Below are 26,418 nucleotides of genomic sequence, written 5' to 3' on the forward strand. Positions count from 1 at the left end.
AAGAAAACCGCGACAAGAAAGGAGAAGTAAATTTCTTTGAAAGCTCTGGTCTCTAAATACACTGTTATCTCTCCTACCTTATGAAATATTACAAAGAGATCATTCATCCTAAAATTCAGAAAATGAGCACTGAATAGAAAATTGGTCAATACCATTCGGGCTCCACAAAATTTTCCAAACCAGTGAACAATATTGGACCTCACGAATTGCTAGTCAAGTTTGCTAAGGCTAACTTTACCACTTTATTAGATTATCAGTCGATCTTGAGTTGCGGTATATCAATTTTAAAATAGCAAAATTTGATCGGCTAATCATATAATCTAATTTCATTTTGATGGAGAGTGCCATAATAGCTCTGGCCTCTATGGTAGAAATTATTCGGTAAACTTAGTACATGTACTGAACTGAATCTTGACCGTCAGATTTAGTGGGTCGCAAGTGATTTACAATTTTTTCTTTGGCCTTTTCCATTTTCAGGGGTAACCAGTCTTATGATGATTTTTCCTTTCTTTTGTTGCGTTGTCAGTGGACCTCAGTACCACCAAAAGATGCAAAAGTAAGCAGTACAGTCAACGGAATGCAGTACAGAGGCGCTTGTATCATCTGTTTTGAACGTACTTGCAGAGTAATTTGGTGTCTCATAACTTGTCTAGTTAATGGAAGTTAAGCGGAAAAGCACAATCAATTAGACAGTGAGAGCATACACACATTTTTACGACTCGATCTCGTGTGATGCATCGCGTGATCAGCTAGATCATGAAGATTATACTCATCTTCCTTTGGAATTGAAGACCATCCAGCGAGTCATTCCAGGTTTTTCAATACGTTCATCACCATTTCCGATGGTTCGAATGAACATTATCATAAGCTGAAGGAGTCCAACCAGGTTGAAATGAAGAGGGGATGAATAGTCTGGATGACCCTGATAAAACTTCATGATGCAGCTGAATTCACTTCCTTGGCCTAATCTTAGGGAAATTAGTATATGCTCCCGTGATTCACGTTATGGGCCCAATGGCCACGCTCATGATCAGCCTCAAGTGCATTTCACTTTCGAGTTTCAAGGAAGGGCCACACTCATTATTTCATTCTCATTGATCAAACGAGACATTAGGGTGTGAATTACATCAACAAGCTTATGGGAGTAAAAAAGGTTGTTTCATTCACCGCAGAGCAGACATGTCAAAGACCTAAACGGTACAGCAGAACCTTACAGGGACTAACTCCTGACAGACAAACACCACATCATTAGGTTTGACCTCGTGCCGAAGTAAGACATTGTCAAAATATTGCTAGTCTGTCGGATCTTGGACATCAAAGAATGACTCACACAACATACATCCTAATACCCAGTATGGCTCCATTGCTAGTCTGTCGGATCTTGGACATCAAAGAATGACTCATACAACACACATCCTAATACCCAGTATGGCTCCATCTCATGTCGCTTCCTAGTGAGCTCGTAAGCTCCTCCATTAGATGTTTTGCATCTTGGAACTGGCATGAGCTAAATATTGCAAGTAGCATCACATTGCTTCACACAAGTGAATCTGAACGTCGTCGACCTCACCGGTGCGGCCTCTTCTTTCCTACCAGAGAGCAGAACACATGGGATCCAAATGATGCTTCATGATGAGTTCGTGCTACACCATTCTTCGACATGGACCAGCCAGATCAATGGGTGCTTGAGACCATGAACAGGTGAACTTAACAGGCATCTCCATCTGCAAAAATTAAGCTGCTCAGGCTGCCAAACAAGGTGATTAGTCAGATATAGCTAATTGCACTATGTGTCATGACTAACTGGTTGCACATCGAAACTCAATCCACATGTGCAGCCACAAGTTGGCGAGGAAACAGACTTTGAGGCATTCAATACGTGAAAAGGATATCACAATTAGTCAATCCAGCTGAAAATATGCTTTCCCCGTCAGATTTACTATGATCAAGACAATAAGTAATTGCCAACAACTTTACCATGGCACTGTAAAACTAGAAAGCTATCTTAGAACATCATTCATGAACAACCACAGCATGTTTCCTCCACGTTTTCCCAGGGATGGACAAATTTTACTGAACCTTAGGTATATTTCCTGTTCCCAATCCCAAAGTCCAATATTGCGGAAGATCCTATGACCTTCGTGTGCCCTCAGTGAATGACCCAAAGCCTATGAACCATTTACTGGAGCAGATATAGTTTAGTTCTACTGTCTCCGGAAACAAAAACCAGCTCCAATAATTTCCATTGAAGCTTGACACTACAAAAGGTGTCTCCATGTTCATCAATTCTTTGCTACACCTTTTCCTAATATTGCTATCACACTTTATCTTACTTTCTACTATTTTTCCATTATGAAGGATCTGAAAGTTTATTTTTTCCCTCATACTACTTAATGTGACTCTCAAGTATTGACACAACTGCCAAACAGGGGATAATTGAAGGTATTTTTATTTTGATCCCATCTTTAGAATTGTCGAATTGCATCTGAACTCTAGTCTATTACCATTCTCTTGTTTAATAGCACTCAATACAAAATGAATGTTAATTACAGGATGAAGGTGACAAACACTTCACAGTAACAGGATGACACAGTTGCTTCCAGGTATTTGTCCCCCCCCCAACACTTTACCAAATGCACACGCTATGCCCAATAAGCTACAAGATAGTGAAAACAATACCAAATAGATGTGGGGCTAACTTCTTTAAGCAGACTTACGTTAGCAAAGAAAGTGCCATGCTGATGGGAAAACAGAGAAAAGCAAGAACAATGACCATCATTGCAAAGGCGACTAGTAGTTTGGTCACTCACTACAAATATCTACCTGGATCTAGCTATTAGCGCTATATCCAAATGAATCTGCTTGCTGCAATCATGTTTACCATCGATCTCGCTGCGGGTTTGAAACAGGTCAAATCCACAATGGATTGGCATTTGCAGATTGCAAGGTTTCGGTTGCCACCAACCAGCTATACCAATTGGACCCATTCGATAAGATTGAAAACCTAGAAGTGAATTTTTACACTTATTTAAAGTGCTGAACACTACATGTAAGTGTTAAACTCAAATCCGTTTGATGTTTTTGAAGCTGATAAACTGCCTTGGGCAGTATATTTGAGTGTCTATGCCTCAGGCATAACTACTACTCTTCAGACAGTTGAGAACCAACAGTAAATTACACGAGATAAAATGCTTACCTCATAAGTTGAATTTTTCATCCTCGTCCTTCTTATCTGTCTGAGATTTGTCTTTCTCTAAGTATTCCTCTTCAATTGTGTCCTTCAGGATGAAAAGCCTTTGAATAACGACAGGTTCAGTCAATTGCTTTGCTTCCCTAATTTCAGTATCCTCCTTATTAAGATGGTACACATCAAGTATGATTTTAATCCACTTATGAAGTTCGTCTGGGGTGCTGCTCAAGAGATCCAGGCAGAGAAAAGTCAAAATTGCCACTAACAAGCTTGTAGATGATACTCTCATATGAAGGACCTGCTTGCTTACGTGTATAAAGCTTTTGGGTCCTTGGCTTCCCTTTCATCACCTGGGGAAAAAGCTGTTGCCAGTGCTGAGAACCGCTCTTCAGGGTCTGTAATATTCAGCAGATACTTAAGTAACCTTATCTCTTTGGGCGCAATACTCCTAAGACTGCTTTTCGTGGCTTTATATATACGATACATGATATCTTTGACCTGCATTTATGCAGAAGAAAAATAAGTAAAGTCGGTACTGAAAGAACATAAGGCATAAAAAATAGTGCAATAGATACATAAGGTAAAACATTGGTTTACAACATATTGCCCCAAGTCAAAGAAGTAGTGCAAAATTCCCTATCAACAAATACGATTTCCTTGAACATCAACATCTAATCCAACATCCTTACCAAAAAAAAACATCTAATCCAACATAATGTCATTATCCACTTGTGTCTAAAATCATAATTGTGAAATGATTAAAAAAGCCCCCTACAACTTACGAGAAACTCTGACTATGACTAAGGAACTAGGATGTCCTGATAGGCATAGAGCAATAGGAAGCTTATTGAACCAAAGTATAAAATGATAATTTAATGGCATGAAGAAACACTTAATCCTACACATAATCTGCTTTTGCTTTCCTAGGCACTCCACCTAACTATGCATTCATCTACCCATGTTGATGCATCTACCTGTCACCAATAAAAGTTTAACTAAAGTGTATGTTTCTGTTTGTAGCATATATCATCAACCTCCAAACACTTAGAGACAGCAACTAGAAAGTATATCTTCAGGCAGGCACACTTTTCCTAGCCTTGAACCCATAAATCTACAGATGATGTAATTAAAAGACATGGGCTGAATGATATGCTTGGAGATTGTTCAAACAAGACAGTTGCCTGCAGTACCTCGTTTTTCATGGTTTTGGATTCCTTCGCTGAAGCCCATGCGCTATTTATCAACAGGATTAATGAGGAGTCAAGCTCCTTTGCCTTGGCAAGGCTTTTAATCTTTTCACACGCCACCTCTATTGAAGGGGAATTGAGTATCTCATCGAATTTGGATTGAGCACTGTCTAAATTCTCCACAGTCTCCAAAGTGTTGTCATAAGCGCTGACCGCAGACAAGCATCTAGCGCCCAGCCTTGCCAATGCTGCTCAAGCAACACGAGCAAATCACTTTTGGGTGCACAATTTGCCATATGCAAGTGAGAGGAGTTTCAAGGCGTATAAAATTCATTAGCTAAATTCACATCAAAACAGAGGTATGACCATGAAGAAATCAAGGTCCTAAACCAGTTATTTAAGACCCTATCTTCTAAAATAGCAAAATGCAAATTAAAATTGCCAAATTTGTGAAAATTACCATCCCGATCTTCCAAGCTATCATACGTTTCCGAAAGTGTAGTGATATAACTAAAGAACTCTCCCGTGAAGTCCTTGCGCCGGCGTGCGACCACGGCGCCGACATCCGTCGGGCTGTCCTGTACCTCCCTAAGCAACTCACTGTGCCTCTCCATCTCATCATCAATCTGCAATAGTTAATCATGCATCAAACAATCAAAACTGCGCCCAATCAAACCTTAATCAAGAACCACTTCAACCATAAAAAAAAAAGAGCTTTAAAAGCTTCCATACCTTCTTGACCTTCCTCGAAAGAGCGATATACCTTTGCTTCAAATTCAAGTCGTCCTCGCCGTCCGCCCGCGAGCGGCAGCGCCTGTAGAAGCTGTCCCTGTACTTGTTCCACTCCTCTCGGAACACCAAGAACTTCCTCCACTCCTTCACCCGGGGCTTCTGGTTCAAGAACACGTCGATGATCCTGTCGCAGAACTGGGCGACGGTGTATCCCTCCGCGACTTCCACCCCCACCTGGTCTTCCTCCGCCTGCGCCGTCGCCGAATTGCTCGCTCCAGGACCTGCAAGGGACCACCTTTCACTCACCCGGTGCAGACGGACGCAAAAACAAGAGCACCCAGAAAAGAAACGCGCCGAAAAAACACGACGAAGAAGTTGCACTTCGAGAATGGATTGCTGCACTAACTCGAGATGGGCCTGCGGCCACGGAGGAGGCTGCAACTGGGTCGGCGGAGACGAGAGGGGAGAGCGCGGAGGAGGAGAGGAGGAGGCGAAGGGGGCATCGATGGAGCAGCAGGGAAGGGAAGACGTGCGGCGGAGACCGATGATTGGAGGTTTCCGACGAGGCTGCTCATCTTTTCCGACAATACAGAGAGCGGGAGAGAGAGAAAGAAGAAGAAGAAGCGATAATTCTGTCGCAAGCGCAACGTCAGCGTGCGGAGCGGGTCGGAGTGGAGGAATCCGGTAAAGGGAATCGGGTTCGGACCCTTTGTTCCCGCGGTGCCTTAAGTGACGGCCCATTGGGAGCCCACAAGGCCTCAATCTTTTGATCCACGATCCATTTCCAATAAGGTCAATATTACGAAAAAAATCCCAAACTAGTACACCTGTAAAACTATTTTTTTAAACACCAAAAGCCTCAAACTAGCGCGCCTATGAAAAATATACCCAAACTAATATTTTGACCATAAAAAATCTCAAACTGATACATTTATGACAAATTTACCCTCCGTTAGTTTTCGTTAAATTATATTAATACCATGAAAAATCACAAACTGGTAAAACTATGACAAATAGAGGGTAAAACCCCAAATCGGTACATCAGTCAAATGCCATGTGTCATCCAACTTAGTAATCTGACGGTAAAGTTTAATGGAAACTAACGGAGGGTAAATTTGATACAGGTGTAGCGATTTAGGGATTTTGGTGGTCAAAAAATTGCATTTGTCACAAGTATACTAATTTGATATTTTTTGTGGTATTAGGCCTTTTCAATAAACCAAAGCTGGCCGGTTCAGTTTGGTTCTCGGATTGAATCGGACCTGTGTCCATCCCTAATCTAAAGTTCATGTAAAAAACTAGCTAGGGTGAAGCTAAAAATATATAAGCAAATGGACCTCACTCTTGAATTTTTTTTTGGAAAATGTACTCATTTTTGGGGAAAAAGAAGCTCAGTGGTTTCGTGCCAATTTAGTTGATCCTGCAGTTCAGGATTTATTAGCTAAATAAAAGATATTTATAACTTTCGATCAGATATATCTAGGAGTTCTCAGATGTTTGATCTGTGTTCTTTTAACATATTGATGTTGGTATTTCTACACGTCAACGATGATGAGGACGTTGAACTTAGACGCATACCGCAAGCCGTTGCAAATGGAGTGGGGGATCTCGACGTGTACTCATCACTGAATATGGTAATCGGCTGCTAAACGTTTATGGTGGCAAATTTGTTTTTGAGGGATGAGAGTATACTTCTAGTTACACACTGTGCTTTGTTATTTGCATTTTAGCATTTGCTTCTTTCGCAATTGTTTGGGATTTGCTAGACTTGTAAGCATTCTATCCACTTCTCGAGTATTATTCTGATGAATGGAATATTTCTTTCGATAAAAAAAAATCAGATATATTAGCTAAATCAGTTTATCTTACAATATTATGGAGATATGTAGTAGAAATGAACGGTTCTTTCTCCATACAAGAATTAGGGCATATCCGTCATTTTATTTTCAAACATAAAGTACGCTTGCATGCATTAACAATACATTTGTGGGGTAAAAAAAAAACATTTGTGGGGTCATCTATTTCTTTTTTTTCTATTTTAAATTTATAAACTAGTTTATGCCTCGAATATTCCAACCACTCTTTTGTAAGAGATGAAAGATATATTCCTCAAGACACATGACCTAATCTACATTATTTGAGCCTTTTATTTTAGTTAATATATAATATTTATGTTTGAATATAATTTGACTATGCATCGTCCACTTCAATTTAAAAGCATGTGTACGACAATCCAAATTGAAGAAATAAACCATGAGCGGCTTGACTAGGTGCACTCCATCAGTTTCATCGACGTATCGAGAAATATCATTTAATTTAAGAAAAATCTACTCACAAAAAATCGTTAGTATAAACGTTTCTTCACCCAAACAGGCATAAGATGAAGATGCATATTCATGTTCATGTTCATTGACCACCCACATGTTTATAAATAGAATTTTATACTGTCAATATCCATTATAAAAAGTCCATCTAAAATGTCTAGATGCCACTTGATCATAAAAGTCCAAACTTCGATAATTATTAATGAATAAAGCAAAAATATCTACTCAATCATCAGCATTCTGACCTTTCCTTATTGGGTTTGCTTTAGAGGGAATCTCCTATGATTTAGCTAATCTTAATGTTTTCCCTAAAATTTGTCTAATAGAAAACGAAGACTATAAGCATCGGTTGACCCAATTGCTCCCGCAGGTTGCACATTTTCCAATTTCTCCATCATCTAGACTACATACTTAAACACTCGAGGCTCCTTTGGTGAACAAGATGTCCATATCCCCAAATGCCCTCCTTCTTTAAATTTTCGTCGAAGATCATGCTTAATATGATATTGACGATAACAAAACTTATTTAAATGATTCTGAAAAATCTCGAACTAATTTCATCTGGAGATTGATGAACAGATGTGTTCAGAACCTTTCATTTTCCAATGGACTTTCCACGACGCTATTACCCATAAACAGATGGACATAACAACTACTGTATTCAAGCTTAACGTTCGCATTTGGAGGACTATAAGAAGACCACATGACGAGCAGAACAACGTCAGTCGATCGATGAGTGCTTGAAATAAGAGAAATTGAAGACTGAGCGTTCATGAGGTCCATCTCTTCCCTGCTGCATGGTAGTTAATTGAGTGTCGATCGCAAGAATTAGCGAGAGTGTAACTTATTTGGACACGCATGAGAGGAGCGCTTGTATTTAGAGTGAAGATATTTGTCCAGGTTAGAGATAAAAGCGTGCGAGGGGCTCTTTGTGAATACTTAAACGTGTGGTTTATAGTTTGGGGAAAGTGAGTCTGCCGTGCTGTGTATACAAGGTGTGAGAACGGTTTTTGAAGGGGGTATGAATTACTTAGTCCATAGGAGGATTGCTTTAGAAGGAGTCGGGTCCTGCTTGGCAACAAGTTCTAACTTACAACGGGACGATATCTGCATATTTCACTAAATTAGTGCATTTCGGCCTATTTGGGCTGCTAGGGTTGGAGAAGAGGAGTGGGCACCCTAAAGCCGAACCTCTATATATAAATCTTGTTTGCAATTTCTTTTTCCCCAAATTATTTAATTCCCACCATTACAATTGCCAGTTCATTTGCGCGTAGAATCAAATTTCAGAATAAGGGGTTAGTTTTACATTTTTAGTTTTCACTTGAACCTTCTCTTGGTATCCTATTTGGACCTAACAAGATTATCTTCAAATATTGAGAGAATGATTATTTGTTCAAAAAGTTAAGCTAATGAGTTATATACCAACTAGGATATACTAATCGGTGTCAGATAAGAGAGTGCGATTTTTCCTCCTAATGGAAGAAAAAATGGCCCATGGCTAGCAACTCTATTTCTAATATGTCACACTGGGGATTTTTGCTTCCAGTGTCTAATCTTTTGCTTTTGCCTTTTAATTCTTAACTAGCTTTGTTAGGTTTTTAAAGCCAGTCAAGAGCTCATCTTACTTATGCTTCGACATTTTGTTATCGAGGTTTTGCATGCACACGTACATGATGTTTCCAATAGCACCGCATGAAAAAGGGAAAAGTTTGCTTGACTTCTATTGTACACTCGGTGTACCGTACAACTTTACAACGCAATTATCGTAATCAAGTGACACGGCCAGAATTATAAGGGAGGGAGGCAAAATGTACACCGCTCTCGACATAAGGTTTAATTAATATCTTTTCCCATCGTTAAGAAAGAAAGCCATCTAGTACGATAAAAGTACTAAAATATTTTATCGAAATAATCTTAGGTAAGTGTGTTTTGAGTTTATTTCAGCATTCCAGGATTTTACATATGAATTCTATGAGATAGCTACAACAAATTGACATAAAATTTTTGTAAAAACATGTGGAGAATTCCTGAGAACATAGATATGATCTGTATATGAAAAATTTAGAAAAATATAATTAATTATTACACGCATATTTTTTTTTCCTTCAGGAGGCACCGTTCTCCAAACCCTAACGTGCCAAAAGGGATAGAGCTTTCTGCGCCTAGACTATTAACAACAGGCCTGAAAGTTAGAAGGTCAGGCATTTCATAGGAAAGATTCTAAACCTCTGACACGGTTTCAACTAATACAAAGTTCTTAAAAAAGAAGAAAAACCTGGTTTGTTTCCATGATGTTGCGTCCAAGGTAACAGACAAGAAGAGGGACGAGGACGAAAGGTTGGTCCGCCCAATCATTTCCCTCCAAAACTCTATAAAATACCCCACAAACTCCCCTCACCCTACTCCAAGAACACACCAAGATTGGTCACTAAATTGCACAATTATTATAAACCTTAGTATAAGGTTATTAATTTGGTACATTCTGATTATTATAATTCTCTCTCCCTCTCTCCCTCATCTTCCTCCCTCCGCTCCTGCAATTCCCACATCCTGAAGTCAAACCCTTCTCATCAACCTCTTCCTCTCTCCATACTCCGGCCATATATTCGATCCCCGTTTTCGCCCGGCAAGACGGTTCAGCCGTTAGAGGTCACGGGCGACGCGTGAACAACCTTTCTGGTGACCTGATCGATCCGTTTTTTTTTTCTCGTCGCCCCTTTCGGATCTGAAATCCTGAGAATTTTGCGAATTCGACCTATCTCTCTAGGAAGTCTGAGCAAGTGCATGATTTGGGTCGTGGTGGAGTTGGTGGATCACGTGGAACTTGATATGGAAAAGTTGTGAAAAGTGAGCTGATCTTGGGTCATGAATCTGATGTTCCAATGGAGTGGTGGCTCATGCTTAGCATAAAAGGATGATGGAGAGGACCGTTTGGGCACTGGGGTTGGTCAATTTTGTTGCCTTTTGCTTCCTTGCAATTGTTCAATCAAGTTCTGCCCAACAAGGTGAGTTAACCTTAGTGTCCCTTCATCTTTTTTATTTTTATTTCCTTGTATAATTTTCAGTTTTATGAGTAATTACTCCTATAGAAAGTATTCATCCACATGGGGAATGCCAATGTTTCTGTACTAGAATAAATGGACTCTTGTTTAGGCGATTCAGTTCAGACAATGTTGATTGCGGTCACATGTCATGCGAAATGTCATTAGGTTAATATTACATTACAAGTGCGCAATTCGAGGTCGATTATACTATAATCTGGTGGATCGCAGGGAAGTTTCTATGAAGAAATTGGCCTTCCCGAATTTTAGTTTTAATTAATCACTGATGATTAGGGATCTGATTATTGGCTCCAACCGGTAAAGGGTTTAAGTCTCTTGCTGCCAGAGTTTACTGTTGAACAAGGATCCAAATAATTTCAATCGGACATAGATCTGCTTGTTTCATTTCCGATTCCAAGCAACTTTAACTCAACAAAATGTCGACGCTTTGTGCAGTTTAGTTTCGGAAAATTTCCTTGAAGTAAAGTTGGTAAGAATGCTTGCGCACTTGATGCAGGTTTTGTGAGCTTAAGCTGCTGCGCAATAGCAAACTCGACGACGGACACGAACGGGATCGTTTGGACGAACGACGACGTTTATTTCCCGGACAGACGTACATGCAGCGAGGGAAATTATATCCGGACCTTCGACATAGTAGGCCGGGGGAAGGTGTGCTACCAATTGACGACGCTCGTGCCTGGCCAGGACTACCTTGTAAGGGCCCATTTCTCCTACGGCCACTCATTGGCGTCGTCTTCATTCGAAGTCCTGATCGGGGTCACCCCGATCGCTCTGGTGAGCTCGGTGTTGAGCTCGGCGAACAAGTCGGCGGTGGAGGGGATCTTCCGGGCGCGGAAAGGCTATGTGGACTTTTGCTTGTGGAAGGAGGAAGGTGATCCATACATTTCACAGCTTGAGCTGAGGCCTTTGAATGATTCAGATTACTTGAATGGAGATTCAAGTACTGTCATGAAGGTGATTAGGAGGGTGAACTTGGGGAGTACTGGAGAAGACATCAGGTATTTTTATTCATACATTCTATCAAATTCGGCCCCAAATCAATCTCCATTGAATCATCCAAGACTTGAGGCTGTCATTCAAATTTATCCAAGACTAAAGTTAAGGGGCATAATAGCAATTACTCAATGAAGAACAATGAATCTCCATGCCATCAATAAGAGATGTGATTAAGAAGCAATGAAATATAAATGAGTGATTTGTGTAGAAGTTACATCGAATGGTTCATATCCTTACATTTTAATTCAAATGACACTATCAATATTTAAGGAAAAAAATTGCACAGGAAGTCCTAAATCTTGTGTATGGAAGATAATCAAGTGCTAAACCTTTAAATTGTTTCAATTAACCTCTAGTCCTTCTCCAAAATAGCAATCAAGTTCCGTCAATGAACAATACCTAAAAATGCATACGTCTCACTTAAAAAGTGCTTATGTGGCAACCTCAAATTCAGCATGATTTTAGAATTTAATTCCATTTTTCGATAAGGTTGATGACTTAATTGAATCAATTGAAAAGTTTAGGATTCGATTACACTTTTTTTTTGTAAAGGTTTATTACTTGATTGAACCAATTGAATGTTAAAGACTCAATTACATTCAGTACATAAAGGTTAAGACTTGGGGTGCAATTTTTCTTGATTTAAGGGTGCATTAACTCAATTTATACCTTGCAGTTAAATAAATCTATACCTTGCAATATTCAATCATTCTCATCTTACTAAATTTCTGCCTACGTTTCGACCCTATATTTCTGAAACAAATCGTAATTTAGTATGTAACATGTCCAGAAACTTGTTAGTATAAATTGCATGTCGTAGAAGATATAAAGTCCACTAAGTGAGGACTTACATTGACTTTAACGTGAGTTCGCTAGTAAGCCCAATCTCAAGGTACAAAATTTGGTAGGGCTTCCTACTTTTTGGTGCACTCGCACCGAATCTATCACATGGTTAATTGACATTAAACCGTACCAAACATTCTAGCAAATGAAAAGTGATGGTTGCCGAAAGATTCATCACAATGAAAAGTTTAAAGTGATTTATTTTCCTTGGTTGAACGTAGAAAACACTAAAGTTGGAGTGAAATTAGAAGTTCTTTATAACCTGGAGGAATATGCTAAAATTGTAGGAGCGTCTAATCTTTACTTATCTAACTAGTTAAAGAGAAAATGCATTCTTTCTATTTATTTATTTATTTCCCTTGTTATATACTATGGCCAACAAGATTTCTCCATGCCATGGTTAACAATGGAGACCTTTTCCATGACAATTCTGATTCGAATAGGTTTAGACAATGTGTAAGAGTATATTTTCAGATAACATGGTAGTGTCTTTGCAATTTTAGGAAAATAAAGATAGCGTCCGTCCAATTTCCCTTTTTAGGGAGATGTTAGGGATTCATATATGTGGTGATAAACATAGTCTTCCAAAGGACAAATATCTATTTTCCAAGTTGAAAATGAAATGGTTCAAATTCCTAAGAAGCTAAGTGGTAAAGCGATTGAAATTTTGCTCCGCAAGAAGCGTGACGTTACTAATTCGGATTTTATCTGACATTAATCTCTTAAAAGTTAGATCACAAGGACACAATCTATTGTGAATGTCTTATCAACATGGATGACTTGTCTTTGACTAATCTCATGAGATATGATTGGCATGATGCCTCAAACGCCACCTGATCGCAATACGAATAAGAAAACCTTATATAAATTCAGTCTTGTAGGAACTATATTTTTTTTGGGATAATTATATTGAAAATCCTAAAACCTGTCACGAAAGTGCAATTGAGTTCTAAAACTTTTAAAAAGTACATTCAAGTTCTAAAACTTTCAAAAAGTGCAAATTGCACCAAATTGACAAGTTTTAAGACTTGATTGCATATTTGTGACACGTTTTAGGACTTGATTGCACTTTTTAAAAGTAGTGAAAGTTTTGGGACTCGATTGCACTTTCGTGACAAATTTCAAAACTTGATTGCACTTTTTGAAAGTTTTTGGAAATCATTGTATTTTCATGACAAGTTTAATGACTTCTAGTTCACTTATCTTGTTTTTTTTTTGGGTCAAATTGTAGGAACTAGTTCCTAGTTTTTGTAGGAACTAATAAACCTGACTAGTTTTGGAGCCAAAACTTCGGCTCCTTATGTCGTGATGTCACTGCACAACTGTGATTTAGTCAAATTCTACGGAAATTTGGTGGAGAATAATTTTGAGTAATCAGCTCTTGTTCATAGTAAATTCCAATTTACATTTCTGTCGTTTCTTATTTCGCGTGGGCGAGTGTTCAAATGCACCACTTTTCTTCTTCTGTTTAATTTTCAGGTACCCTGATGACCCAAGTGACAGAATCTGGAAATCAGAAGCAAACCCGATTGGTGGAATCATCAATGCCACCACAGATTTCCACAACCCCACAAGAGTACCCATCAAAGTCCTTCGGACAGCAATGACCAGTTCAGACAGATTGGTTCTTCTGAGCAATGACCCTGAAATAATACAATACAACTACACAATCTTCCTCTACTTTCTGGAGCTCAACAGCAGCATTGGGGTTGGGCAAAGAGTGTTTGACATATACGTCAACAGTGAGAAGGCACTGAGTGGGTTTGACATACAGGGTCAAGGGTCTATCTACAGTGAAGTTGCCCTGAATGTGACAGCAAGTGGGTCTTTGAACTTGACACTGGCTAAGGTCTCTAATGAGTCCGTTGTATTAGGACCCCTTTGCAATGCCTATGAGATACTGCAAGTGCACTCATGGGTCCAAGAAAGTCCGCAAGGAGATGGTAAGTAATAAGCAGAGTCAGTACTCTACTCCATCTTGACATATTTGTTGACTCTTACAATGATATTTCTGTTCATTGGTTTGGTTTTTGTCTGTTCAGTGGATGCGATGTTGGATGTGAAAAAAGAGCTTTTGCTGAGTAATAGCGAGAGTGAGGTGTTGGCGACTTGGTGGGGCGACCCATGCCTCCCGATTTATTGGCAAGGCCTGGTTTGTGACCACTTTAATGGCTCCTCGGTTGTGACCAGCTCCTTGGTCGTGACCAAGATGTAAGTCTGCTTTTGGCTTCATCAAAAGATGTCTCTCTAGCATGCTTGATGATCTGTTTGATGCTATTTAGTTGCCTCATATATTTCAAGTTGTTCTGGCATTCGAACAGGACACATGAAGCTTCTCCTTTCCCTTACTCTCCTTACTGATACAAACTGTTATATGTGGTGATTTCAGGGCTCTTTCTTCGAAAAACCTCAGTGGCTCGATTCCTTCGAGCATTGCCAAGCTAGTGTACTTGAATGAAGTGTAAGGATCAAGTCCCTCAAATCTTTCTGCTTGTTGTGTTTTCCCGTGATTGCTTTTAAGTATGACATCTTTGTCCAAGTGGTTTAACATTTGCAGTTCTGATTCATTCTAGGAATCTTAGCTACAATCTTTTTACTGGAAAAATTCCACCATTTCCGACATCCTCCTTGTTGAGATCACTGTAAGTTATCTCTTAGGCTTGATATTATTTTCCTTTTCCTCAATAAGTGATTTACTCCTGAACATTTGTGTGCCCTTCGTTGACTGGCTGGTGAAATTTATCTATCAGAGATGTACGTGGAAATGACCTTATGGGTCCGATTCCAGCATCCCTCTTTTCGCTGCCAAATTTGACAACATTGTGAGTCCTTTCGTTCATTTCCATCACGATTTGTTTCTTGTTTGATAAAATTCTGTCTCATTGGAGATCATATTGCCCTCAAGACATTACATGGCAACTCTGATCTTCCAGATATTTTGGCTGCAATCCACATTTTATCAATGCTTCTCCAGCTAGCTTCAACAACCCGAGACTTACCACAGAGTATGACTATTCTTCTCTTTAAGAACTGGCATTTGAAAATATTGATGTTGCAGACAAAAGGATGAAATGGTTCCGATTGTTGGCATGTTTGTACAGTCATGGAAGATGCATAGACGTGGAACCATCTAATTCCAAAAAGGGACTTGTCATTGGCACAGTTGCATGTGGATCTGTCCTTACTATAGCTTTGGGGATCCTTATCTTTTGCCTTTACCGACGAAAGTCTGCGTTCAAGAGATATGATATGAAGAAATACTCAATAAAGAAAAGTGAGTTGCCTTTCTGATTTCCCATTGTACTCATGCATTTGAATACTTAGATTTGGAAGTAGGAAAGAACTTGATTCATTCAATCTAGCAATCATGTGGATTACACTTTCTGGACTAGTTAATTAACTAACTTGTTGAGTTCGACAAACATGTCAATTCAGTCATTTTGGATCAGCTCTTCTTGTCAAGTTGATTGGTTTCTGAATGAGGTTTAACTGAAATTGCAGATGCTGTTTTATCAATACCCAGCACAGAGGATTTTGTGTTGAAATCCATATCCATTCAGACATTTACTTTGCAGTGCGTAGAGGTCGCTACCCAGAAATATAAGACCCTTATAGGTGAAGGAGGCTTTGGATCTGTGTACCGTGGTACTCTGCAAGATGGTCAAGAAGTTGCAGTGAAGGTTAGATCGGCCACCTCAACCCAAGGAACTCGCGAGTTCGAGAATGAGGTAATTTCCTGTGCTTCATCCATCCAAACAGTGCAGGACTGATTGCATCCTCCTATACATTGGAAATAGACTACCATTTTGATATGGATTGCATACAAATCAAACTTCATTAAAAAATTGTTATTGCAGCTAAACCTTCTTTCGGCTATTAGACATGAAAATTTGGTCCCTCTGCTCGGTTTTTCCTGTGAGAATGACCAGCAGATCCTCGTCTATCCTTTCATGTCCAATGGCTCTCTGCAAGATCGCCTTTACGGTACTTCTCTTCGAAACTCTTTCGAACTGGTGACTCATATGCATAACTAACTAGTCAATGGTCTTTCGGACAGGTGAGGCCTCGAAGAGAAAGATCTTGGATTGGCCAACCCGACTTTCTATTGCTCTTGGAGCTGCAAGGGGTGAGAAATTCGGGAGGACCATCTTCTTGTTAAGATTTTTTTTCTCTTGTATTGGTCTTGTGTTTGGCTATCAGAATAAAGAACATGAGCTTATACGTCTAGCATAACTCGCTTTTCTACTTATGATTGGTCCTAGATAGGAGTTTAACATAGACTCAAATCTTCAGTATCTGATTAGACATTGCAAGGATACACCAGTTCTAACTTAAAAATGATTTCCCATGGGTCAAAATTAAGGTTTAATATATATACAACAGCTTGGTTGCCACTAAATGTTCATACAAACCGATCGTTCATCTAAGTATTGCTGGAAACACAGTCAGTATTTTATACCATTGCTGCAATGGCTCCGTACTTTAGAAGCTACAGGAGGAACAACTGCGATTAAGGTTCTACAGACACTTAAAACTCGAATTTAGTAATCCTAAGGCCATGTGGACACTACGCAAGACTTGTAGGCATGACTTTTCTTAACAGTTGCAGTTAAGTCAGTAAAAATGAATGCTTCAAAAATGTGTGAAAAGCTTCTTCACTGATTTCTGATAGGCTACAGAAGTTAATTGCACGTGTGGCCAACCTAACATGCGATCTTCTGGAAGTATAGTGCCTCGACATGCTCTTTCCCGAAGAATTAGATGCGACCACCTGGTGAATGGTATCTGCTACTGTTTAAATATCATCCTATGGAATAACAAAGTGGCAGTATGGCGCCGATGATAATCCCAACAACCAGAACTGGCTCAGAGAATAAAATAGTATCTCATTGCTGATAACGTAGGAAGAGAGTTCCCTGGAAAATGAATGTGTTAACGTACTTTATTCGCGAATCTGTTCACAACCATCGCCTAAAACAGTCGTTTCCTTGTTTCTATTTCCTTCTCAGGTTTGACACATCTCCACACTTTCTCTGGGCGTTGCGTCATCCACAGGGATGTCAAATCGAGCAACATACTCCTGGATCAAAGCATGAACGCCAAGGTAGCAGATTTCGGCTTCTCCAAGTACGCGCCACAAGAAGGGGATAGCGGTGTTTCTCTTGAAGTAAGGGGGACTGCGGGATACCTAGATCCAGAGTAAGCTTTCTTTTTCATTTCATTGTTTGGGTTAGGGTACACTAGTTTTCCATCAACAAAAAGAGTTAGGACTAGTCATGGTCGAATATCTTTGTGGAATTTCCTAGTGTGATCTCGACGGTCTGAAAAAGAAGTTTCAAGCACTGATATGTAGTACATCGTTTATGCATTTTAGGCATCAAGGGGTAATGTCTTTTACAAAAATTGATAGACAGTACGTTGTTGCTTGGATGATTCAGGTACTACTCAACCCAGCATTTATCAGCAAAAAGTGATGTCTTCAGCTTTGGTGTGGTTCTACTCGAAATCATAAGCGGTCGAGAGCCTCTAAACATACACAGGCCGCGCAATGAATGGAGCTTGGTGGAATGGGTATGCTATATCATTTACGATCTTAGTTGCTAGAAACTGTAAAACTTCACTTACTATTTGCAGATTAGCTTCAAAAATCCCTTGTACCTCTGCTATCACCCCCAAAGTATGTACAGTTGTTGCACCAAATCTTTTATTTTGTGGAACAATGAATCAACTAATTGTGGAGCTGACAAAAGTAGAACTAATGTTTAACTTGATTATTCTGTTGGTTGAGTCAACTCATCAGTTGAGATGAGAGTATGCAAATTAAGAAGTTGAGACGTTACAAGTTTCTTTATGTTTATATGCTCTTTTCATAATACTAGACTATCCAACCATTCACTTAGGTCAAATCTCGTATAATCCCCCATTGATTTAGTTAATGACCACAACAGAGTTCATGTGGAAGTTTGATCGTTCTGCTAATAGTTGCAAGTTCGTACTTGAGACAAAGTTAATTAAATTCAAGAAATATTAGGAAAGCAAAAGGCGTTTTTTTTCTTTTTGCTACATGACATGAGGGGGGGAAGTGTCATTTTGGTGGAACTTCTAAAGGGATCCGGTGTGTCTTTTACAATGTATCCAGTGGCCACAATATCGTCAAATTAATCTTATTACTTGCAAATGCATTTTACATTGTCGGTCTGACTAATAATATTTCCTGGCTCTATCAAATTGTCAGTATATCAATGTTGCTTGTACCTCCATAAGAACATGCTAACAGAATCACATTGTCATGCAGGCAAAAACCTACATAAGGGAACAAAAGATTGAGGAAATTGTGGATCCAAACATAAAGGGAATGTACCATGCAGAGGCAATGTGGCGAGTGGTGGAAGTGGCGCTGGCCTGCATTGAGTCCTTCTCGGCTAACCGGCCGAGCATGGCCGACATCGTGCGAGAGCTCGAGGATGCTCTGATCATAGAGAACAATGCCTCCGAATACTTGAAGTCCATCGACAGCTTTGGTGGATCCAACCGGTTCTCAATCATTATTGAGAAAAAGGCTGTTCTGTCCCCCACCCAGGAGCAAGTGGCGGAACCATCGCCTCTTAGTTCACAGCCCTTGGCTCCTCCAGAACCTAGATAGAAATTTCGTAACTGCTTAAAATTTATTCATAACCATGTAGAAGAGGAGCAGATGAAAACTGAAGGGTATGTCTCTCCATGTTCATGTGCAGGGGAGAGTTTGCAAAATAACTCTCTCAAAGTCGAAGAAAGTTCACTTCAAGTACTTTGTAATGGATTAGCTCCATTTCTTGTCAGTCTTTTGGTGTAGCAATGAAGAATTTTTGCTGAAATTGTACTTCTGACCCAATTATCCATTATCCACCAATAAGATGAATGAACATAAACTGAAACGACCTACCTTGAACGAATGTATTATTAGGCTTGTCCTTAATGATGATGTAATAGATCCGTCACTGCGCAAATGATTCATGTTCGAGGAAAAAATTTTCAGGACATCAATTAAGGCTTATTTACACTCTTAATCGTGAGAAGGTTAGTAAGATCTAATTGAACCATATTCCTTATCTTGATGTACTACATTAGTCATACCTGAAACAATTTTTATGGCAATCTGCTTTAAAACTCGACCGTTTGACAGATTCAACTGGTTGATGCTGCTATTTACAAACTAAAACGACCCATACATTACCAGCACATCGTCGTCAAGTCCCAAGCATTCAAATGCTGATACGAGTATTAGCAGTCAACAAAATCCAGCCATTTTTAACAGCAATGGAACTGCAGAAGCAAGTTTGCAAATTTTGCACACTCGCTAAATTCAGTCTAATATATTCGACTATCTTACGATTGAACACTGTATCTTATGTGGAGAGCAACTTTTCATTTAAGTATGTGCTCATCATTGCATGTCATGATAACTGTCAAATGAACCTACACCTACCTAGTGCATTTTTGTCTCCCCTCACTACAGTGAAAAATTGACCAGGGACTCACAACCCATAGCCGACAATACCACTAACATATTGACATTTCAAGAAAGAAGCCATGGCAGCCCATAGAGCATGGCTCACACGATCGCATCCGCATTAGATAGTCCCATTTTCTGGCAGAATGCTTGCTGCACTTCCAACTTATAACTCTATTATACACTTATGGACTGAATACAAGTATCCTTCTTCATGACCAAATCCAATGGGTACATGTTAACCAATCAGCAGAAGATCTAGAGAAAACCATCCCTTATTTTGACTGAAAAACAAATCCAGTTTGGTTTAGCTCAGATGTGCAAGCCATTATAGTTTAAACCGCAATTCGCCATCAAGTCCAATGTGCTAATAGCCAGCTTATTGTCGAATCATATACGTAGAGCTCCAAATTCCTGAAGTGGATACAATAGACAATCAAAAATTACAAACTTCTTGCAAATTCCTTGATCCGAAGCTCAAGGCAGAAGACAAAAGCCAATTCTGGAAAGAGATCAAAAGTTGCAAGTACAGGAAACAAATCAGAAGTGAAATTCAAAAGAAACGAAGCGCCAGTGTAGTCCCATGCACGAGGGGGGCCCTGAGAGTTTGAGGAGAGTACAACTGTTATGGTACCGCTAACACCAAAGTGAGACAAAACACAAATTCTAAGATTGCTTGTAGAAGCAATTTATCCAGCCAAGCAAATTCCTCATTTAGTTTGCACCTTGAAGACAGAAGTTACTCCTTTGAATGATGATGTACCAAATCCTAACAAGCATTCAACTTGAGATGTTGAAAACACACGTCCGTTCAAGAGTAACATCATTCTGCTGTTGTGTCTCTCAAAATTTCGCCAAGGCAATTCATTGACGACCTCATATGAGCGTGAGATGGTTCAGAGTAATTCCATCACAAAAAGGCTATGATTAGTGTCTAGTAAGCACTTCTTTGGCTGTAAAGTGAAAACTTTGCATTAAGTCTGTTCTGTCACCTATTGATAGAACCCAAAACTCATCATGCATAATTTAAGAGAAATGACCACTTTGACAATAATCAGTTTCATCGTCTTAATTTCGAGAACCGATCAAATTCAGTGATTCTTATCTGATGATAGAGTTCCTTGACAACAATTGGAGAAAAATCAGAAAACACATGGATATGACGTGATTGCCTACAAGTGAATTGCTATAAACGAAAAAGATATCAATGAGAACAGATCATACAAATGATGAACAATGTTCAGACAGAGAGAAGCCAGTCTCACAAAATAACATATCAGAGAGTTGCTTAATAAACCAGAACATTACAAATGATTTTACAGCAGTCCTCCATGCTTGCTTCCTACCAATAAGCCACAATCCCCAGTAAGAACTTTTTTACACCCATCAACTCGTATATCAAACTAAAAGCACCAAGCCGGTCCACTACTCTTCGGAGTGGGACACAAGACCCATGAATTTGTTGATAACAGAGAGCTTACAAGATGCCATCAGACCAGCTTTTCAAGGGTTAAAAAGGGCTGGATTGGCTGATGCAGTACCCACTTGGACTTCGAGCAGCTCCAGACGACGCTCCAAGAGATCGAGCTTCTCATTCAACGATGCCAACTTACTCTTGGTCGTGGCTTCTGTCGACGGATGTATAACCCACATTAGAGGAAAATATACAAATTCCAACGCCTGAAGATCTCAAAAAAAAAAGAAAAACCCATCCACATCCTAATCAACCAATCTCCTTCTTTTCTGTTAAACGACAAGCAAGGAAGGCGAACCCAAATCAACGCACATCCATCATGAGCTCAAATAAACAAACAATTCAGACATCACCAATGCAAGAAAGTTGCTGCATTCCTTTGGTGTCAGCTCATGGAATCAACTCCATCAAAGTATAGCGAAGTCTAAAGCAGCTTAAACACTATCCCGCGATCTCTTAATCCACCCCAGACCATGAAACCGAGCATCCAGCTAAAATCAATCATCCACCCAGATCTTCACTCACAGGGCAAAGAATCAAGAACCAGCAAGAACCCAACAAAAAAGAAAGAAAGAAAGAAAGAGGGTTCGAAATTCAAGCAAATAAGAACACCCTTTGAGGCATGGGAACGCGATCCGCACCGAATTGGACGAGGAAGTCGAAGAGGCGGCGGACGTTGAGGGAGATGTGGGAGATGAACTCGCGGTTCTCCCAGTCGGCCTGCACCGCGATGCCCACGTTCACCGCGTTCGTTATGCCTCCCGCTCTCGCCATTGGCTTCGGCGACCGCGACCGCTACCGCAGATCGGAGGAGAGGCTGGAGATCGGCTGGGATTGAGAAGGGAGGGGGGCGAGGGAGTGAAGTTTTCTTCGGTTTTACGACTGAGAGGATGTTCTTGCCTTCAATTTTACGACTCACGAAGCTGATTCGGGGCACAGCTGAAAAGACAGTTACCAAAAGTTTTAAGTCCTAAAAACACAATCGAGTCCTAATATTTATAAAAATTTTCAATCAAGTTTTGATAATCGACTTCTTCCGTCAATTCTGTTCAATTTGACTAACGACAAATACTAAGGTGGATTTATTTAATATTTTCTCTTTATTATGTTATGGTGACGTGGTTAAAACATGAAATATGAAGCTAAATCGACGTCGCTTTGGTTCGAATATGCTTTTTAATATAATTTTATTTAAATTAAATTGAAAAATAACTGAAAAAAGGACGGGGGGTGAGAAACCGGGCGATGAGGGTCACTGACCATTACATTTGTTCATTCATCTCATTTGGTAATCGCTTGTGCCTGTGTTACGAATTTCATTTTCGGTCCGCTTTTCCATGAAATAATGATCACATTTTGCTTATTGAATCTATCCGATCAATTTTAGTTGGAAATTGCTGGCGTGGACGTCGGCCATTTTACGTGACACGACTATACGGTCAATGCCGACGTAGGCAATTTTAATAATATTTTAATATTTTTCAATTTTTTTTATATTTCCCTTTTTTTCTTTTCTATTCTTTTTAGGAAAAAAAAGTAAACAAAGAAAAGAGAAGAAAAAAAAAAGGGAAAAATAAATTTATTTATAAAAATTCGAAAATATATGAAAATATTATTAAAAAGGTCCACATTAGTGCTGGCCCCACGTGGGAGGGTCGATGTCCACGTTAGCGATTTCCAACCAAACTTAGTTGGATGGAATCAATTGGCAAAATATAAAATTGTTTAGGATTCAATCGGTACAATTAAAAAGTTTATGATTGAATTAGTAAAAGTGTAATAGATTTATGACTTTTTGGATAATTTTTCCATCAAGAGGGATAGTTGACTGGATGTGTTGGAAGTTGATTGGGTTGTGGCTAACTTTGGAGGTAAAGATCCGCCATATTCTATTATTCGAACTCTCTGGGAATGCTGGCTTTCATTTATTCTAGTCAACATGCTAGGAATGGTTATTTACAATCTCCTAGTACTACTTCTATTAGTGCTGCTTCAATTGTTTTCACAAATTAAGAGAACCGTACAAAGTTGACTTGATAAATGTCCGAAAGTTGCTCAGCAAGTTTCAATGGATAGATATAGGCTTTTTGTGTTGTAATTGGGGCCTTTTGGCTTTGTCATTTATCAGCTGTAACGAGGTTGCTCTTCCTGCTTCTTTGTTGCCAGTAGAATTTGACTTGACGATAAAATAATAACTATAACGGCATAAAGATATTGGAAGTGCTAAAAGTTTCGTACGGTGCTTAGTTTAGTGCAAAAAGTTCATTTCAGTTCATTTAAGTGCCACTTAAAAAAAACGATTACTCAAATGTCAATTCCGATTTAGGTCATCGAAAATCCGACGTGGACATAATTTATTAATTTCTCATACCGATGTGGCTCGCCGATTTGTCTAGCCAGCATATAACCCTTAAACAACGCCGTCTAGAAGGTTTGTCCCAAAAAAAATCCTAAATTGCGAAGTTGAAGCAAATTTCCAAATTTGAAACCCCAACGAACATTCAACCGAAAACCAAAACCCTAATTTGATTTGCCCCCAAAATTAATAGCTTAATCTTACAAATGGAGAGCAGGAGCTTCATGAACGTCTCAAATTCGTTTCAATGAAGGGAAGAAAAAGCTTAATATTACTGTTATTGTGGGCTACCGAGTCCAAAATATCAATTCCAAGAAGAACATCTTGGACTCGGTTGAATCTTAGGAGAAGATTTCATGGATACGCCAAGTATAGAAAAGGCCCAAAGTGCAAATATTTCAAATGGTCCATGCGAATTCTTAGGTCGAGCGATAGAGGTGATCTTGGAGCTTCTTGGAGGATGACATCAATCTCCACCTATATTAACAAACAAGTTGAATAATATAATGTAAGCAGAAATAAAGGCTTTAGTATATCTGGCCAACCATTTGGAGAATGAAGTTTCAAAGATGAAAAGTGAAAGAAAATGTTATTAAGCGTAGATTGTATTGTTGTTATCTTGTTTGGCCTATTTTATGCTCAAATGTGAAATAATGAGAAGAAATTTCTCAGTCTACCATAATTGAAGATCAGTGAAATATGTAATTGTATTGGGGTAATTTTTAAATTTAGTTGTGTTGCTGGTTTGCTGCAATTTTTTGTGGAAATGTTGGTTTGTTACACACTCATATGCTTTTTGTGGAAATGGCATTGCAATTCAGTTAAGCATGGGTTATTTACCATGTGATCCCATGAGCTTTATTGCTACAATTTTCAGTCTTTTGGTGGCAATGGGATTGGAATTCAGTCTTTGTGAAAATAACGATTTCTCTTGCTTAGTTGTGTATTCTCAATCTTGTGCTAGTTTGCTGCAATTGTTTCTAGAAATGTTGGTTTGCGGGTTTGTTGCAATTTTTGCTACAAATGTTGGTCAAGTTAACGAATGGTAACAAGTTCATGAGTAATTATTTGAGTGCAAAAAGTTGTAAATAGTGAACATTGAGTACCAAATTTTGTTGAAAGTTATCACTTTAGTGCCAGTTATTGTTAAAAAGTGATCATTCGTGCTATACAAGTTTTTAAAAATTGATATGTTGGTATCACCATATGAGGACCATATGCTTGCTAACACACTTGGATATACACGTGCTAGTGTGTCTTGGATATACATAAGGACAATTTTTGTTAAAAGTGCTGGTGCAGTCTTGCGCTTGCAACCGTTGCAAAAATAAGTGATGGTGTAAGCACAAAACTGTACGAAGTTGCTGGTGCAAGCACAAACCAGCAAGACCAATTGGCTGGTCCAGTCTTTGCTTGCATTAGTTGCAAAAAGAAGTGCAACACAAGCATAAAACTGCATCAGCTGACTGGTGCAAGCGCAAATCAACACATACAAGTGCTGGTGTAGCCTTGTGCTTGCATTAGCTGCAAAAAGAAGTGCAGCACAAGCATAAAACTGCACCAGCTAGCTGGTGCCAGCACAAACCAACATAACCAAGCCAAAATCAAGACAAAAAAATGGAACTAGTAAAAGGATAGACAAAATAAACATCTTTTCCATTGACATTCGACTGCTTCTTTACATTTAGTCAATCTAAATAATTAAACAAAAACATCTAGCTTCCCCTCCCACCAAACAATGTCAACCAAACATCTCAAAACCAAATAATATCAACCCCCATCAATCAAGGTTCTCCTTCCACCAAACATCTTAAAACCAACCCAAACAAAATCATGTGCAGAAACCCAACAGTCAATATCAATCCCTTTAAGTTTCTATTCGAACAAAAAAATAAATATTATATCCAACACCCTCCTATCAGTTAATATGCAAAACCCCCCAATTCCTGTTTCTTTTGATGGACTTTTGGCTCGATTCATAATCTTTTTACTTTTTCTAACCGGATCTGGATGTGCAGGTTATTGTATTAGCCTTCTTGTCTTATGTATTTTCTTTTTAGCGGTTCCCTAGGAGAATGTAAAGTCATTTGATAGAAGCTCTCCATAAATGATATTGGCTTTGTGGTAGTAATGTTGGTGGCTGTTTTGGAGCTGCTAGCATTTCATTGAGATGAAACTGGTGCTGAGTTCTTTGTTGGTGGTTGTTTTAGAGCTGCACCCAATGTTATTTTCTTTAAAGCACTCTTCTTTGGAGCTACCCTTCTTGTTTTTGGACGTGTTGCTTGTGTCGTCCATTTTGGAGCATTATTTGATTGATCTTTATTGGATTGTGCTCCCTTGACCTTGATTGGGTTCTTATTTTGGGTGCAACCCTTGACTCTTGATTTGGGCCACCTTAAGAGATGCGCACCTCTAAACTTCTCACAGGCTACAACAATATAACTATATTGTCAACAAAGTCAGATACCATAAATTAAATGCACAAGACCGACAAAACTTACATTCAAAATAGCCATTACAGTATTCAAGTCTATATAAAGGCCATAACGATATTGCTTTATCCTTTTGCCAAGAGACCCTTGTGGTGCCTTACTTTCAAAAATTTGAGTAGCCTATGCAGTTGGTCTTTTTATCACTTGAGAAAGACATAACAAAGTTAATTTTTGTTAAGATCGGCTCATAAAACAACACAAAGATAAATTGTACAACTTACAAGATATTTTCTCCTCGTATGTGCAACAGTTGAATCAAGGGATGGTCGT

The 26,418-nt window shown here is 39.1% G+C and overlaps 3 protein-coding genes across 9 annotated transcripts; 1 reads left to right on the forward strand and 2 right to left on the reverse strand.

The window, feature by feature from the left end:
* Positions 1 to 1,110: 1,110 nt before the first annotated feature.
* LOC115676953 (uncharacterized protein At4g37920) lies at positions 1,111 to 5,729 on the reverse strand. Of its 2 annotated transcripts, none has more exons than XM_030599998.2 (7): positions 5,516 to 5,729; positions 5,110 to 5,390; positions 4,838 to 5,003; positions 4,381 to 4,625; positions 3,501 to 3,688; positions 3,197 to 3,411; positions 1,111 to 1,724 (listed from the first exon to the last, which is right to left on the reverse strand). In XM_030599998.2, exons 1-6 carry the CDS (start codon positions 5,682 to 5,684, stop codon positions 3,198 to 3,200), a joined length of 1,263 nt encoding a protein of 420 aa, XP_030455858.2. In that variant the 5' UTR covers positions 5,685 to 5,729; the 3' UTR covers positions 1,111 to 1,724; position 3,197. The 2 variants fall into 2 exon arrangements, with proteins under 2 accessions (XP_030455858.2, XP_030455856.2); XM_030599996.2 differs by having other exon boundaries at positions 1,111 to 1,747.
* Positions 5,730 to 10,222: 4,493 nt separating this feature from the next.
* On the forward strand, positions 10,223 to 19,191 carry LOC115676925 (nodulation receptor kinase-like). Its single transcript, XM_030599960.2, has 15 exons — positions 10,223 to 10,441; positions 10,995 to 11,496; positions 13,817 to 14,280; positions 14,380 to 14,548; positions 14,727 to 14,798; positions 14,911 to 14,979; positions 15,088 to 15,159; positions 15,271 to 15,342; positions 15,439 to 15,611; positions 15,839 to 16,065; positions 16,195 to 16,321; positions 16,395 to 16,463; positions 17,347 to 17,536; positions 17,776 to 17,908; positions 18,633 to 19,191. Exons 1-15 carry the CDS (start codon positions 10,351 to 10,353, stop codon positions 18,978 to 18,980), a joined length of 2,778 nt encoding a protein of 925 aa, XP_030455820.1. The 5' UTR covers positions 10,223 to 10,350; the 3' UTR covers positions 18,981 to 19,191.
* Positions 19,192 to 19,980: 789 nt separating this feature from the next.
* Positions 19,981 to 22,187, reverse strand: LOC115676929 (protein BRICK 1). Of its 6 annotated transcripts, XR_008814880.1 has the most exons (4): positions 21,942 to 22,187; positions 21,308 to 21,454; positions 21,135 to 21,168; positions 19,981 to 20,240 (listed from the first exon to the last, which is right to left on the reverse strand). XR_008814880.1 is itself a non-coding variant. In XM_056305096.1 (3 exons), the coding sequence occupies exons 1-2, from the start codon at positions 22,072 to 22,074 to the stop codon at positions 21,330 to 21,332; spliced, it is 258 nt and encodes an 85-aa protein (XP_056161071.1). In that variant the 5' UTR covers positions 22,075 to 22,187; the 3' UTR covers positions 19,981 to 20,240; positions 21,308 to 21,329. The 6 variants fall into 6 exon arrangements, 4 of the variants coding, with proteins under 4 accessions (XP_056161071.1, XP_056161073.1, XP_056161072.1 ...); XR_008814879.1 differs by having other exon boundaries at positions 21,135 to 21,454; positions 21,942 to 22,185; XM_056305096.1 differs by lacking the exon at positions 21,135 to 21,168.
* Positions 22,188 to 26,418: the final 4,231 nt, after the last annotated feature.

Source organism: Syzygium oleosum, unplaced genomic scaffold, assembly GCF_021117445.2.
Source record: "Syzygium oleosum isolate NSW1041296 unplaced genomic scaffold, Sole_v2.1 Sole_v2.35, whole genome shotgun sequence".
Classification (NCBI taxonomy): Eukaryota; Viridiplantae; Streptophyta; class Magnoliopsida; order Myrtales; family Myrtaceae; genus Syzygium; species Syzygium oleosum.